This window comes from Xiphophorus maculatus, chromosome 4 (genome assembly GCF_002775205.1).
Source record: "Xiphophorus maculatus strain JP 163 A chromosome 4, X_maculatus-5.0-male, whole genome shotgun sequence".
Taxonomy (NCBI): Eukaryota; Metazoa; Chordata; class Actinopteri; order Cyprinodontiformes; family Poeciliidae; genus Xiphophorus; species Xiphophorus maculatus.
Window position 1 is genome coordinate 26,999,337 of NC_036446.1, and position 15,681 is coordinate 27,015,017.

Genomic DNA, 15,681 nt, shown 5'->3' on the forward strand with positions numbered 1-15,681 from the left:
CCTACATAATATGCCATGGAGAATGGCCAACAAGCATTCACGTTTCTACAATTTGGAATTGAAAAATGTGTGTAAAAACAATGCTGACCGAACAGTTGGTGCCATAATTTCTTCCACAAGTCGTTGTTAGCATTTATTTCATTAGCTAAATATTAATTAACTAGCAGAACCTCCATTTGAAAAATGGTTTTATGACATGCTTATTATACTACTGATCAAATAGCTCACTAGTCTGATTTACTCTACTTTCATTCTAAACCTGTGTAGTTGCCCCCACCACCTACATTCTTCAAATCAAACAAAAACGCAAAAACGGTGTCAAACGTTTGTGCTACGTTTGTGCAGCAAAAATCTTTGTTTGTGCCACCATCATTTTAAAGATAATAAGGAATGTTTCCAGAGGTCATGAAAGGTCATCCAGCCCCCCCCCCACCTTCTGCAAATCAGACAAAATTGGTGTCAATCAACTCGACTACATTTGTGCTGGTTTGTGCAGCAAAATGTTTTGCTTGTGCTGATTTGGCTTTGAAGATATTAATTAAAGTTTAAAGGCCCACCCCCCAGCTCCCTCCCCACACACTTTTATAAATTCAAAATAACCTTTAAAATTTCATTAACATCTTCAAAGCCAAAGCAGCACAAGCAAAACTTTTTGCTGCACAAACCAGCACAAACGTAGTTGAGTTGATTGGCAGCAATTTTGTCTGATTCGAAGAAGGCGGGGGATGGGGGGTAGCGGTCTGGTTGACCTTTCATGACCTCTAGAAACATTTCTTAATATCTTTAGAATGATAGCGGCACAAATGAAAATTTTAGCTGCACACAGCAGCACAAAATTTAGCACAAACGTCTGACACCCTTTTTTGAAGAAGGTGGGGGGCCAATTTCACTCGGGTTCATTCTACATGAAGTTGATGTTGTAGTTTCCTATCGCTGATGTCCAAAGCCTGCCTATGTTTTATACCTTCATCCTATTGGTCAAAGCAGTTGACCTCCCTTCTTTCTCCTTCACTTATCAAAAAGTCTCTTTCCAGTAAAATAGGAGTCATTCTGTTGCTTTACATTTAAACCAAACTAATATGTTGCCATAGCAATATGTACCCCGTGAATTTCTGTCAGGATTATTATTGACGCTCCTATGCGTCAATATGGACATAAATTATGGTCAGAACACATAAATAAATGAAGAAAAAGCTCTTGAGAGGCACGTGTCTCATGCCAGGAACAGAGGTCAAGTCCAAATTATTTTTGAAAAACTGAAGCTGAGGTTAATAAATGCCGACAAAATTCATTTCACTTAATGCAGAATTCTCAGGAAAAACAGTTTTAAAAAAAAGTGTTTAAACTGTTTGAAAAGGAACATTTTTATTATAAGTTGGAATTGTGCCTCCATGTTGCTAAAGAAGTGGTGAAACAAATCCTTCAGTTTACTACCAAGCGGATATCTAATACCGTAATAGAAATTTTTACTTCTCCCTACAATTTGCTCAGGTGGCTTTAGGAAAAATAAAAAAATAATAATAATAGAAAGGAAGGCCGAAGAACTACAATATTTCAGTTTCACCTAAGGAGTGACAACACTCAACACTCTCAGCAGCTGGTTTCGGTCCAGCCGCAGCCACCTACAGAGTAACTGTGTGTTTTCTCCGCTCAGCAATAAAACAGACGGTTGCTGTCACATTTACCACCTGCTCTGGACTCAAAAGGATTCGCAAAGTTACATTTGAGTTCAGAACTCGTCTTCAGATTCAACACTGGTTTAAGAATAACCAAAACCTCTGATTCACCTGCAGCCATCTGTGGTTTGTCAGCACATGTGGGTCTTATTCTCTCTCAGGGTCTCGTTATTGCTCAGAAATGATGGGATGTGTGCGACTGGCGGGCGACTGGCATTTCTTATCTGCTGTTATCTGGAAAAAAAAAAAAACATATCAGAACCACTTTTTTCGAGACGGTGAAATTACAAATGCGGTATAATGCGAACACTATCGCCACCAAGTGGTGGTAGTAGTGAACCACAAAAGAAAGCTTTCGAGGATATGACGTACAGATGGTCTCGCAAAAAACCTTTGTAAAATGGGAAGACGAGAGATTTTAGGATCTTTTAGAAAAAGCATCTGTCTTTTCTTGTTTGTTATTGTTTCTGTCTTTCTTAGCTTTTTTGAATGTATTCACCTGCATATTCGATTTTAAAAACTCGTAAAGTTGTTGCTGTGTGATGCTCAGTTTCTCTTTCTTGAGGAATGAATGTGTTCATAGATTTGTTTTTAACTCTCCAGGTTAGAAAAAAAAGCACCATCTTTCACGCTTAACAGCATCCCTGGTAAGCCTGTAGAAAATCTTCAGACAAATTTGAATTTTATTGTCTTAATATCTCAATCTGAAATGGAAAAGAAAAAAAAACAACCTTGAATGTAGTCAATGACGTGAAATAATAAAATCAATGTAAATTTTTTTTAAATAATGCCTACCTTTTTTTAGGGGGGCTGCACAGTGGCGCAGTTGGTAGCACTGTTACCTTGCAGCAACAAGGTCCTGGGTTCAATTCCCGCATGTTCTCCCTGTGCATGCGTGGGTTCTCTCTGGGTACTCCGGCTTCCTCCCACAGTCCAAAAACATGACTGTCAGGTTAATTGGTCTCTCTAAATTCTCCCTAGGCATTGCATAAATAACAATAACAACAATGAGTATGGCGGATTATCTGTGATACTGAGGGCATGTCTCCCTTCGAAATGCTCAGAGGGCTTTTATATCAAGAGTGGTTGGCATCATCAAAATTTTAAAATAAACTTAAAATTACTCATTTTGCTTCAACAGCTCAACATATATATCAAAATAGAAATGCACTCCGAAACATTGGCTTTTCATTTAAAAAAAAGAACAATCAATGCCTGATATTGCTTTTGGTAACATTTCATGTATTACAAGCTCTAGTCAGGGGAGCCAGTAAGTGTGATGTGTGTGGTGTATATATTATAGCTTTCCCCACACTTCAACCGTCAAATTCCTGGGTTTCAGCTAACAGCTCAAATATAAACACATCTATTAATTTCCAAGCATTTATTGTAAAAGACAAAAACAATACAGGATTTGATGAGACAATGGAGGAACATTCTTTGCTTTCTTCTTATTTATCTTTCTCTTTCTGCTCCTTCTCCTTTTTGTCCTTTTCGGCTTTGGCCTCTTCTGCCTCGTGCTTTTTGATGAGTTCCTCCACTTCCTTCTGCTTCAGCACCTTGATTCTTGTTTTGCCATCTTCTCGCGTCAGGGTGGCGATCTCAACTGCAAGAGTCGGGGCGACAAAGAGCTATGTCACGGTGTTCAGAGAATTTTTCTATTCATGAATTCCATAGTTTATCGGATTTTATTTCAATTTTAAATAAACCTGTTATAAGTAGTGAGTTAGTGTCTCTGGATCTCACCTTTCTCTGCTGAGAGCTTGCTGACGTCCATTGTTTTGTTGAGGACTTTGACAGCCAAAGCCAGGGCAGAGGGCAGAGTCATCTCTCCTTCTTTGTAGTCCTGCTTCAGCATAGAAACAGCAGCCTGAAACCAAGATAAACACAATTAAATCGCATGCAAGGGAAAAACAATCAGATGAAAAGATTAACCCCATTTTTAGGGGTGCCAATCAATCAAGCTTATTTGTGTGGCACATTTCAGGAATAAGGCAGTTCAAAGTGCTTCACATCATAAAAACACAAAAATACAAAGTCACAAAAACACCACACAGGCAATAATTCAGAATGCCAGCAAACGTTTGGATGAGTGCCACCATCAAAATCATCAATACACATCAAATGGACAATGTTCCACTTATTGACTTAATATTGGTTTAATAGATCATAATTAGTTCAGACTTTGATTAACTCATAACATTTGCTTAAACCTTCTTGTAGTAGTTTCGCCGCCATCCAGCAGACGGCACCACCTTAAGCGTAATCCTTAAGCAGAACCAGTTGCTACAGAATTAAAGACTAAACAGAAACAGTCCAAATGGAGTCTGGTGTAGGATGGAAAACGCACTTTATGTGGTTCTGTTTTTATAAATACATACACTCTATGAGCTCCTTAAGTTTCAACAGAGCTTATTCAGCCGAGGTGCTGCATGACAGAGCAGCGTCAGCAGAGTCTAAAACATTTAGCCATTTATGTTACAGAAAGATGTCGGCCCGCTTGATAAAAGAGAAAACACGCTTTTTTAAAAAATCAATTAATAGTTAGTCGATCAATAAAAATCAAAGTAAGATTAACTCATTAATCGATGACTTTGCATCCCTAGCTGAAACCTTCACTTTATAATGGAAATCCGTAGGAATTTAATCACCAACAATTAAAATACATCTAGTGCACTAACACTGATGGTTATAACTGAGGTTGCGCTCCTCTCATCGACGTTCAGCAGAAATTTCAGACTTACAGCAGACTTGTCACGATAAATTGTACTGGACAATAAATTGTACTAGAAGTTATTGCAATAAATAGTAACATTGTGGTTTTGTATCCATTTTCAAGTAACGTAATTGTAGCGGAAAAATAATGCAAGTACGCCCTCTCAAAGATAAATAAACTTTAAATTCTAATGAAGATTTAACACTGGAACTGGAAGAAATGTTAAATACCCAAAATAAATAAAGGATACAACATATCAAAGGAATTATGAAGTCTCTGAAAACAAAATTGTTCATCAAAAAAGGGGTTAGTTGAGACCAATGAACCAGACCGAAGACTTTTGTCATCCAGTTTTTAGTAGAAAGAGAAAAGAAAAATCAATAAACCATGCAAGTGGAAATTATTGAGCTTGTTTAAATTTATCACAAGATTAATTGATTTATTGCAACAGGCTTAACTTACAGCACTGTTGTTGCCGATACAGGTCGCCTTCCAGCCTCCGTAGTTACCGCTTGGGTCGCTCTGGTATAACTGGAAGCCGTAGTGTTTGTCCCAGCCCATGTACAGCAAAGAGACGCCAAACGGTCTCTTACCTGTCGAGACACCAAGCGCCGGTGATCCAGTAGTTCACTAAAGTCAACTTTATACTGGGTCAGATCCACATCTCCTTCAGTAACCTGAATATCTCACCTCCAAACTGTGTGTAGGCTTGCTTTATGTCACACAGAGCTGTGACCAGCTGTTCGCAAGGAATCGGCTCCTGGTACTGCAATAAATATCTGGAGAGAATTGAAACAGGTTAGGTACGATTAAAGAAGCAGCTTGTTCAGTATTCAGCTTTTTGAATCAATCACTGGCAGCTTTGCAACATTTTTTATGGTCGACGCTGACCTCTGTGCAATAAGTCGCAGCTCATTTGTGAGTACGTTAGCATCTGATGTGATCCCAGCAACACTGCAAGCCATATCCCTGAAAGAATACACAAATAATTAGCTTTCCTCCAAGAAAACCATAAAAAAAAAAAAAAAAAAACAGAATTAGCAGTTGGTTGTTTTTTTTTTTTTGTAAAAATGGGAGTCAGTGTGTTTTTCTTACTCGTTGAGCTTGTAGATCTTCTCAGAGAAGAAAACCTCATCAAGCAGTTTGTGGATGTTGCGTCTCTCAGCTGCTAACAGCACTCCGTCATTTGCGAGAATCCCGAGGCACGTTCCGGCGTGACCGATTGCTTCCATGGCGTACTCCACCTGGTACAGACGCCCTGCAAAGTATAGGGTAAATTACATTAAAATACTGAGATAAAGCTACTCCATAACAGAGTTTCTAGATCATCTAGCTAACATACGATAGGTTAAGGAAGACCCCAGAACTAAAATGTCCTAGTCAAATCTAAATTTTCCACACAGAAATAATTAAAACCTTGATTGTTGCTGTGCTGAATATTGTGTTTCTAATATTTAAAATAGTGTTCAGAAATTTACACAAATAATTTCTTTGTACAATTTCCTTAGTAACCGAATACACTAATAATAAGGAGTGGATTGATCAGTAGATCAATCAATGGGGTTGTCAATTTTTCTCTGATTGGTGATCGATGGATCAAATACTACGATAACCCACACCACTAGGTCTAAAACTCATCAACCAACACAATAATTATCATAAATTGCAATAAATCTATTCTAAACCCTTTACAAAAAAAGGAACACAACTTGCCTTCAGGTGAAAAGATGGTTGTCCGGGAGTCATATCTGCGTGACTAAACCACAACAACCATTCATTAAATAAGTAAAGACTCATTAGATATGCTTTACATATATGTGACATTTTGAATGTAAAAAGCAACGTAGCTACGAACCATTTTTCCTGGTCACCGGAAATATCCTGACAAAACAGGACAGAGAACAGGACAGGTTTTAAGCAGCAGAGATCAGGGACAAAAAATGATGGCGAATGCTAAAACATCCCTCAACATTAATCTAATATTGCAGATATTGCGCATGTAGGAAGTAAAAACACGTAATATTTTAATATTTTTAAACAAAAACGTGCACTTGTGACTCTTGAGTACGTTAAATATACTTAAAACTAATCCGTCTTATAACATCCACTGGCAGCTAGCGAGTAGCTAACGAGTGCAACAGAATGAATCTGCATTATCGAAGCATGCTAATGTCTTAGCCAGCTAACTGGCTGTTTTAAATGTGTAAACGTCTACGGTATAAGCGTAATTTACAGAACAACTATGCTGGCGGTTGTCAAAATTAACATATTGAGACGCAAAGGCAGGCACCGACTTATTATTACCTTTAGTGAAATCCTCAAAGTTGGCGTACTTTTGCTTAGGCTTGGAAATCCAACACTTTCAGTTTGCAGTTTCCTCCTTCTGACACCGGCGTTCTGCGGTAGGGACGTCGCGGCTCAGCAGCGCCACCTGTCAGCAGGAGGACCGATCAATCGCCGGCTCTGCATCATCGCACCCGCAGTGATGCAGAGCTCTACTGGTTGCAATGTCCACTCAGAAAAACAACAAATAAATAGTTAAATAAATAAATAAATAAATAAATAAATAAATAAATAAATAAATAAATAAATAAATAAATAAACTTTTCAGCGTTATGATGACGTTATATCAAATTGTAATCAATAAACTTCAACACTTTATATAAACACATAACAAAGTTCACGACTTTCTGAGGGAAAGGAGGAAAATCTTTTATTTTAATTTTTTTCTCCACTCATTTTATGTCTAAGGACATTTTGATCCAGTATATTTTTCTCAGAACTCTTTTTCTCACGCAGATGCAAGTGGCGGAAATGGGTTTCCTCTATAAGGTAAATGGGCTCTCCCTTAGAGATAGGTCGGTCATCCGGGATCATTTCTTGTAAAAATAACAACAAAAATAATTACAAAAAAATCTCTTACAACTTAGTTGAAAACGAAAGTTAACTTAATGACGTTTCAAGTTCAAAAATTGGTCAAAATATAATTTTACATCACACCGGACATTTCGCCCAAAACAATAAACCTCCATCAATCACCCGGTGTGTTCTTAATAACTCAAATTAATGGGAGGGTCTAACACTTACTAATGTAATCTAAACCAGTGGCCTCCAACCCCCGGGCCGCGGACCGGTACAGGTCCGTGGACCAATTGGTACCGGGCCGCGCAAGACATAATTAAATATTTCCGCTTCATGTATTATTTGAGTCTGGAGGATCGTTTATTTTGAAAATCCTTTAACCGGATTCTCTCGGTTACGTCTTGCGCGCCAACATTGATTCTGTATCTTATTTTGAAGGGATATGTAAATGTTACCATAGCGACCAGAGTCAGAGAGCGTTACGGCAGTGGTTAGGAGCAACACACCACACGGACCGACTCCACTCACGAACATCCCGATTCCAGAAGAAAATCCAGTAAAACCCCCAACATACCATAGATGAATTTAGAATAATCAAACACGGACGACGGATGAGCAGCAGTGACAGTTTGTGGATTCATTTTAAGCGATAAAAAAAGAAAAGCCGTTTGATAAAAAGACGGCGGCAGCAGCCGCTCTATTTGCTGCACTATGATTTGGAGGTGAGTCATGTTTGTTTGTAGTTAACATTTTTAACTGAATAAACATAACCACATATAATAAACATGTATAAAAATGACCTTTACACATAGTAATAAACATTTCCACATATCACCTCCGATGTCCACCGGACTCTCAGTTGCCATGTCAACTGTTTTTGATTCCCTTCCGTTCTTACGTCACCGCGATTTCTGATTGGCTACCTGTCACATTCCACAGGCTGCTTTCTTTCTCGCTCCCAGTCAGGGAAAAAAAAACCCCACAGGCTGCGATAATCTCACAATTTGTTAAAATAAAAATGAATAAAACCAGAAAATCCTGGGAGTTTGTCTTTGAATATGGAGATTCGACATGAAGATTCTTTTGAGATGACAGAAAAAGAGACGATATTAAACATCGGGGACATTGTTGTCCTCAATGTTATCTCCAGTTTTTAAAGTTGTCCAGGATGTTTAACGCTGTCCCCAATTTTTTTAAAATTTTATTTCCAGTGCTTAACATCGTCCTGGATGTTTAAGGTTAAATTGTCATTATTGCTATGTATCTGGAATGTTTAACTTTATATCCAATGTTTACCGCAAAAGGAAACTATTCTGGAGATGAACTTTGACATTTGCTAAACATTGGCAATAATGTTAAACATCAAGGATAAAGTTAAGCATTATCCTTGATTAAATAAAAAATCGGGGACAACGTTAAATATCCTGGATATTAAGAAGAATTTATCTGTGTACGTTGGCAAGGAGTTGCTAATTATTCTATGGCTGTATGTCTGATTGTTATTTAAATTGCCATTATTACTATTATGTTTCCATAGATTATTTTTTTTTTGTCTTATGAGTTAGTTTGTAACCATTTTGTCCATGTAATATAGTTTATTTGTTGGCTCTTTAGCACAGTATATCGAACAGGAACATGAATATTAAAACATGGTTTCAGTTACAAATTTTTGATAATTAGGGCATTGTAAGTAAGTCATTAAATTGAGATAAGGGATAGGATTAAATAAGTGTTCTTCCTACTCCCTTTCAAACAGAAAAGGAGTGGTAAGCCAATTATTTTGTTTATGTATACATGATTTTTTTTCTTGTTTTTAAAAACCTGTTTGAAATAAATCAAATATTGTTTGTGTGCTAGAAGTGAGCTAAAGTGGTATAATTAGTTTGTGCGTGGTTGTAAATATTTATTTTGAAGCAGGTCAAAGAGAATCCAGTGCAGCAATGGCTGTTTATTAATGGAGATGCTCATTATTGCTCTCATATCTTGTCTGTCAACAGTCGTCCTTAATAAACAAACCCGTAAAACAACAGATTAATTACTTGGGTGTTAAGTAGAGCATGTTGGTAGCGATATTATGTGAGATATTGAAGCTGCGTAATAGCGGTGTAATAGTGGACCAGGAGGGTCTCAGAGTAGAGCCGCTGCTCCTTCACATCGAGAGGAGCCAGTTGAGGTGGCTCAGGCATCTGGTCAGGATGCCTCCTGGACGCCTCCCTGGTGAGGTGTTCTGGGCACGTCCCACCGGGAGGAGGCCCCGGGGAAGACCCAGGACACGCTGGAGGGACTATATTTCTTGGCTGGCCTTGGAACGCCTTGGGATTCCCTCAGAGGAGCTGGAACAAATGGCCGGGGAGAGGGAAGTCTGGGCCTCCCTTCTTAAGCTGCGACCCCCGCGACCCGACCCCGGATAAGAGGAAGAAGATGGATGGATGGACGGACGGATGTTTTGCTCACCAAAGGGCTAAATTATGTATTATTTCCCAACATGACATATCAGAGTCAGTGAATTAGCAAATGTTTCTTGTAATATCATATCTAATGTTGCTCCTAATTTCGGAGACAAAGACTGACCTGGTTGGGTAAAGTACTATACTGCCATCTAGTGGACATATTGGAGGACAACATGAGTGAATCCATTTTAGGACTCAAATCATGTTGAGCTCAATGTACCGCAAGTGTAAGACGTTTACAAAAATCTTTTAAACCACAACAAAATACACATTACAGCTTATTATAAAAGCAATGTTAGATAAACAACCTGCTGAAATAATTTTACTTCTGTTGAATGACAAGAGAATTTACAATAAATGATATACTACACAAATATTCAGTTCAGTGTTCCCAGCACAGGTCCAGAATTAGGCTTAGCTGCCATTTTCTTTTATAATCTACAGTGAAGTCCAAAATTATTGCAAGCTGTGTTTTTTTTTTAATCAGTGAATAAGACCTCGTCACAGATAATACAAGAATGAAAAAAGCTGTCTTTTTGGTTGGTGCGTGCGGGGGAGGAATCAACTTTTATATATTTTTAAAGTTAAATGGCACATTGAACGTTATCTACAAGCTTCTGATTAATCAGTAATCAAACCCTTATTAGCCTGAGTAAGAAGCTGCTGGATGTTATAATGAAATGATATAAAATGAAAAGAAAAAAAACACAAACATACTTGCTGCTGCACCAAACATTTTCCATTTAAGAAAACATAGGTTTATTATTGAAGCAAGTAACATCTTGACACATCACTGTTTTGTATATTTTTTTAAAAAAAAAGTCTTCTCTGTGTTTTGGCCCAGAAAAACATTACTTGGTTGAATGAAAAATAAATTTCAATCTGCCAGGAATATCTATCATTTTGGCCTTAACTGGACATGAACAGGTCATGTTCTTTTGCTATATGTTGAATAATTAAACATTTTTGTAAAGAAATGCCAAATACTGCCTGTTATTTGCTTTTCAAGACTTTAAGGCCACACAAAAAGAAAGTCTCAAGAATATTTAAAGGGGTGCTTGGCTGTATTATGTATTTTCCAGGCACACAGTGCAATTTTACAGCACAATCAAGTAACTATATTACCTTCAGTTGTTATAAAAATGATGTACAGTATATATTAGAAGAGAAGTCATTTGACTTCACAGTGTCTCTTTAAGAAGCTCCTACCCTCTCTGATGTCATGGCAACGCTCCTCTATTATGCTGTTTATAGCCATTCTTAGGAGTGTTGGATTAAGAAGCAGATGTGCAGATCCACCAGGTGTTTGCCAATTGCTGCAGATGCTAGTCTGGAGGAGCTGAGAGGGGAGGGCTCAGGGGGCGAAGGCAGCTGTGTGGGGCTGAAGCTTGATTTGGAGACTGCAGCGCTAAGAAGGAGCTTTGTGGAAATAGTTGGGGCTTTGTGAGAGCTAGTGTTTAGGCATCCCTGAATGGTTGCCATGGGAGATTCAAAGATTCTTCCAACATGCAAGAAAGAATCAAAGCAACCCTCCAAGTATGTTTTTGATGACAGCATAACATAAAAACATGATACGAAGCTTAAAAAAAAATTAAATGTACATAAAATCCTTTAAATATGATAAGGCATAGATAGTTTTAAACAGTTTTATTGTAGCTCACTCACATTTGTAGAAATGATCCATCAAATCAACACGAACATCAGTTTATACAATCTGTGGAGCGTAATTTGAACCGCTAATTAAAACCAAATGGTGCAACAACAACCACACAGTGCAAGTCGTAAATGTCCTCATTTGCTGGCAGTCAGGTGAGCCAGATGTTTTCCTGCTCTCTCCTCTACTATGGGTTCTGTCCGTAGGGGGTCCGGGTGGGAGGTAAGGGCTTAGAGTCCGGGGCCTCCAGCAAATATGAGCTCCAAGGCAGCCTGGATATCGCCATCTGTGGCCTGCAGCGCCCTCAGCATCAGCTCCTCGTCCTGGATCCCCATGTCCCTGAGCTGCTGCAGCTGGGACTGCCAACGGCCCTGGCAAAGCAAGAGGAGAAAAAAAAAAAACGTGTTCAGAAAGACTAACCTTTTATCCAAACGCCACCTGGTTAACATTTTGTTTCTCATTATCACCTAGAAGAAATGAGCACGCTGTGGGTTAGCTCACCTGTAGAGCAGACATGTTGGTGGCCTGCAGAGCTTGCTGCAGAGCCTGGCTGAAGAGATCATTACTGACTGGTGTGCCAGCTGGCATCGGGGCTGCGCCACTGGAGGGGTCCATCTTAATCAAAGAAAAAGATAGAACAGAGTTGCAAAGCTGCCAGATTTTTGCAGGAAGGAGTATTCTCCCCTTGATAAATAAGAGGCAGTAAATCCAGGTCAGTTTTCGCTGTCTAACCTGACTCGCCGATGTCGGGGTAACGGCGCTGCTGTCGGGTGTGCTGGCCAGGGCCAGAGCTGTCGCGAGCTCGCTCTGCGTTATCGGCCGAGGCCCCGTCGCTCCGCTGTGGCCCAGAGAGACGGGGCGCATTCCTGCTGGGAGCCCGGCTCGGCTGGAGGGACCTGCCGGACTCCCCTGTTGAAACACGCTCGAATAATCAGCCCACATCCGTATCCATTACAATATCTTGTCTTTATACGAGGTGTGAGAAAAGACTTACCGAGTGGAATTCCTCCTCGTCATCTGACATGCCTTCGAACATGAAGCCGCCTGCCAGAAAAGAGATCCGACTCATTTTTAGGGATGAAACGATTAATCGGATTATTCGTGACGAGTCGATTACTGAAATAATCGTTGACTAATTTAGCAGGGTATCTGCAGGTTTCAGAGAGTCCAATTTAAGACCTTTTTAATGCTACCTTGAATGAAATTTAAGAATTAAAAAACTGTAAACATAAGGGAAGGTTGTGGGAACCTGCTGGATCATAATCAAGCATAGGAATCAAGAAAATCTGGAAAGTTTCTGGTGTTAAGCTAAATGACAGTATATTTGTACTCATCCATAATAACTAGCAGGGTACGTTGGCATACAATTGAAAGTACCTTCAACCGCCTCGAGTGACAGAATGTAATACTTTTGCTAAACAGAAAAGTCCCATGAGAAAAACAAACTACATATACAAAATTAAATTGTCCTGCCATGATAAAATTTAAGACCCTTGATTAATGTATTTAGTCTCAACTTAGATTTTGAGACATTTCAAGGACTTAATATAAGTCACATCAATTTAAGACTTTTTAAGGATTTGGGGACACCCTGTTTAATAATCGATTAATCGTTAACTGGAGAATACCGACTCAAATACACGTCAGAAGTATTATTTAACTGCAGATGTATCCTTTGCTAAAAAATGCGTAAGTGTACTAAATCACACTGAGTTACTGGATTCTGGGCAATAAAATGTTTATTTTCTAAATTAAAAAATGGATTGAATTTTTTTGTTTATTTGAATCTTTCAATGTAGTTTTAATATTATATAAAGATGACTGAAGTGGTTAAATGAAAAACCGGCAGAATGCGTCAATTTCTAAATCCAAATAATCGATTAGTCGTCAGACTAATTGGTTACTAAAATAATCGTTATCTGCAGCCTTGCTAATTCTAGACTACTTCAACATACACAACAATTATTAGCTTTCAGTGAAAACGTTACTGTATTCATTAAGAAAAAAAAAGATGTATTTTTTTTTACACATATCAAGCTCATGGCTCACCTGGCATATCACTGTAAGAATTGGCAGAAACATTTCGGGAGGAGCCGGCACTGGACTGGGCCGGCATACTGCCGGCCACCGAATGCAGGACCAGGATGATGGCGTTGACCAGGGCCGGATGTGAACTGATTAATCTGCAGCAGAAATAGCACTGCGAGTGTCATATTATTTGTCACATGACACCTGGAAAAAAAATAAAAATAAAGCTAAGAGTCATACTCACATGTCCAGCATGTTGGGGTCGGTGAACTGTACAAAGAGATCTTTGTCTTGAAGCACTCCTGAATGTTACAAGTTGCGATAAGATGCAGAGCTATAAATGTCTTGTGGGGTTCTGCCGAGTCTTACCTAGACCAACCGGGTCCGACCTGAGCCCGGGAGTGGCTACGATGATCTGATCCAGAGACTCTTTGTTTGTCAGCATTTTATAAACCTCAGAGCAGAAGAAAAGAAACAGACATCAACATCAGCTAATATTCAACATTTAATATAAGGATGTTTAGTGATAGATTAGCAAAAGGGATGGGAGTTTTTGCCCATTCTTCTTCACCAAATAGCTCTATTTTATATTTAGATCAAATTACGAACAAGTAAGACGCTTAATTAAAGGGTACTGGAGTAAATGGCGCTAAATTCAAAGTTAAACCACAATTGCTTTTTGTTTTATTCGTGGAACATTTAAAAATATATAGAATTGTATTTATATTTTTCTTTCATTTTGCAATTATGCGCTCCTTTTTGTTACTCCATTACATGAAACCTCAATAGAAAAACCAAAATGAAATATCGGGACAAAAAACATGTAGCTGATCCAGTATTTGTGGAAATCTACTCACCGAGTCTCTATAGGCAGAGTTGAGTGAATGAAGTGCAGCGTGAAACACTCTAAACTCTCTGGCTGCTGTTGCTCTGTTAACAGGCTCTGTAGAAGAGATCACACACACACACACACCCCACACACCCCTTCACAATCAGATCTTCTGGGTAATTTACAATAGGGATTAGGCACTGTTCATTATCGAGGCAATATCCACACACCTGGATTGCCCTCTGGCTCCGGCCACGTCTTCTTGAGAATGTGTAAGGTGGAACCTGGCTGAACTCCACATGCATCCAGTGTAAGATCATCCTTCAGTTTCCTCCCGCAATGAACCAGCTCTGGACAGACGGGACACTTCAGGTGTAATTTACACATGCGATAGTGTTGTAAACCCTTACTTCCGGTCAGGGAAGCCCAGAAAACGAAGATATTCACAGTTTATTTATTCATTCTACTGACAGACCTATTAGCTCAGGATCTGGGACCGAGTCTGGAAGCTGGGCTGCTACGAGCTGCTTTAACGTGGCCACTCTGTATCCTCCTGGCGGGACGTCCCCGGGCATCATCTCCGGAAAGTGGAAGGTGGATTTGGGCTGATCCACCAGTTTTAACGACAGGTGCCAATCTGAAGAGGTCATCTTTTTGACCTGCACGGCTGTAACCCAACATACAACCACAACGCAGATTAGCAGATGACAAGCTCTGAAGACACATCAGATAATCCTATACTTAACCATTCAGGTTGCTCTGGCAACCTGAATGGCTGTCAGAGCAAAGTAAAACGTTGCCATTTCGCATTGCTTTTGACTAAACTGTTCATTTATAAATGAAAAGTTGTGCTAGCAAAACAGCTGAACCACTGATGCTAGCTGATGCTTAGGCGCTACACAAAGAAACGATTTTAAGACGTACAAATGAAGGTTTCGTAAGGTATGATTTGTTTTTTGCGTTTTTCTGTTTATAACAGATCATCACAAGTCATGCGCAGCGGCTTTTAAATCTACATCTGTGAGCTACAGTGAAACAAATGCACACTCACCCGTTTTCTTGTTTACAGACACTTACTTCCGGGTTTCTGCCACGTGACCTGTGCTACGTTCACTTCGGCCACGTGAACAAAGGAAAGTCTATTTACGTCGTTGCAAACGCAAAAATCTATCTATCTATCTATCTATCTATCTATCTATCTATCTATCTATCTATCTATCTATCTATCTATCTATCTATCTATCTATCTATCTATCTATCTATCTATCTATCTATCTAGATTTAAATTATTCTTTTTACGTGGTGTTATGAATCTAATTTTGTTCATTTTGTTTGTATTATTTTAAAATGTTCAATTCAGGAGCACCAATTCACAACAAGTCCCGTTTCAAAGTACTTTAAAAGAACAAGTACTTCTTTATTTTCAGTCACACAGAATTGAATTATAATTGTATTATGGTAATTCA

At 39.0% G+C, this 15,681-nt stretch overlaps 2 protein-coding genes across 2 annotated transcripts; both read right to left on the minus strand.

Moving 5' to 3' along the window:
• Window positions 1-3,045: 3,045 nt before the first annotated feature.
• psma4 (proteasome subunit alpha 4) lies at window positions 3,046-6,805 on the minus strand. Its single transcript, XM_014475070.2, has 9 exons — window positions 6,697-6,805; window positions 6,248-6,273; window positions 6,106-6,148; window positions 5,488-5,650; window positions 5,284-5,361; window positions 5,083-5,171; window positions 4,855-4,985; window positions 3,423-3,546; window positions 3,046-3,282 (listed from the first exon to the last, which is right to left on the minus strand). The coding sequence occupies exons 2-9, from the start codon at window positions 6,248-6,250 to the stop codon at window positions 3,128-3,130; spliced, it is 786 nt and encodes a 261-aa protein (XP_014330556.2). The 5' UTR covers window positions 6,251-6,273; window positions 6,697-6,805; the 3' UTR covers window positions 3,046-3,127.
• Window positions 6,806-11,336: 4,531 nt separating this feature from the next.
• ubl7 (ubiquitin like 7) lies at window positions 11,337-15,335 on the minus strand. The gene is made up of 11 exons (XM_005815378.3): window positions 15,267-15,335; window positions 14,691-14,882; window positions 14,446-14,565; window positions 14,244-14,329; window positions 13,756-13,840; window positions 13,631-13,688; window positions 13,408-13,541; window positions 12,353-12,402; window positions 12,091-12,267; window positions 11,860-11,973; window positions 11,337-11,729 (listed from the first exon to the last, which is right to left on the minus strand). The coding sequence occupies exons 2-11, from the start codon at window positions 14,863-14,865 to the stop codon at window positions 11,589-11,591; spliced, it is 1,140 nt and encodes a 379-aa protein (XP_005815435.1). The 5' UTR covers window positions 14,866-14,882; window positions 15,267-15,335; the 3' UTR covers window positions 11,337-11,588.
• Window positions 15,336-15,681: the final 346 nt, after the last annotated feature.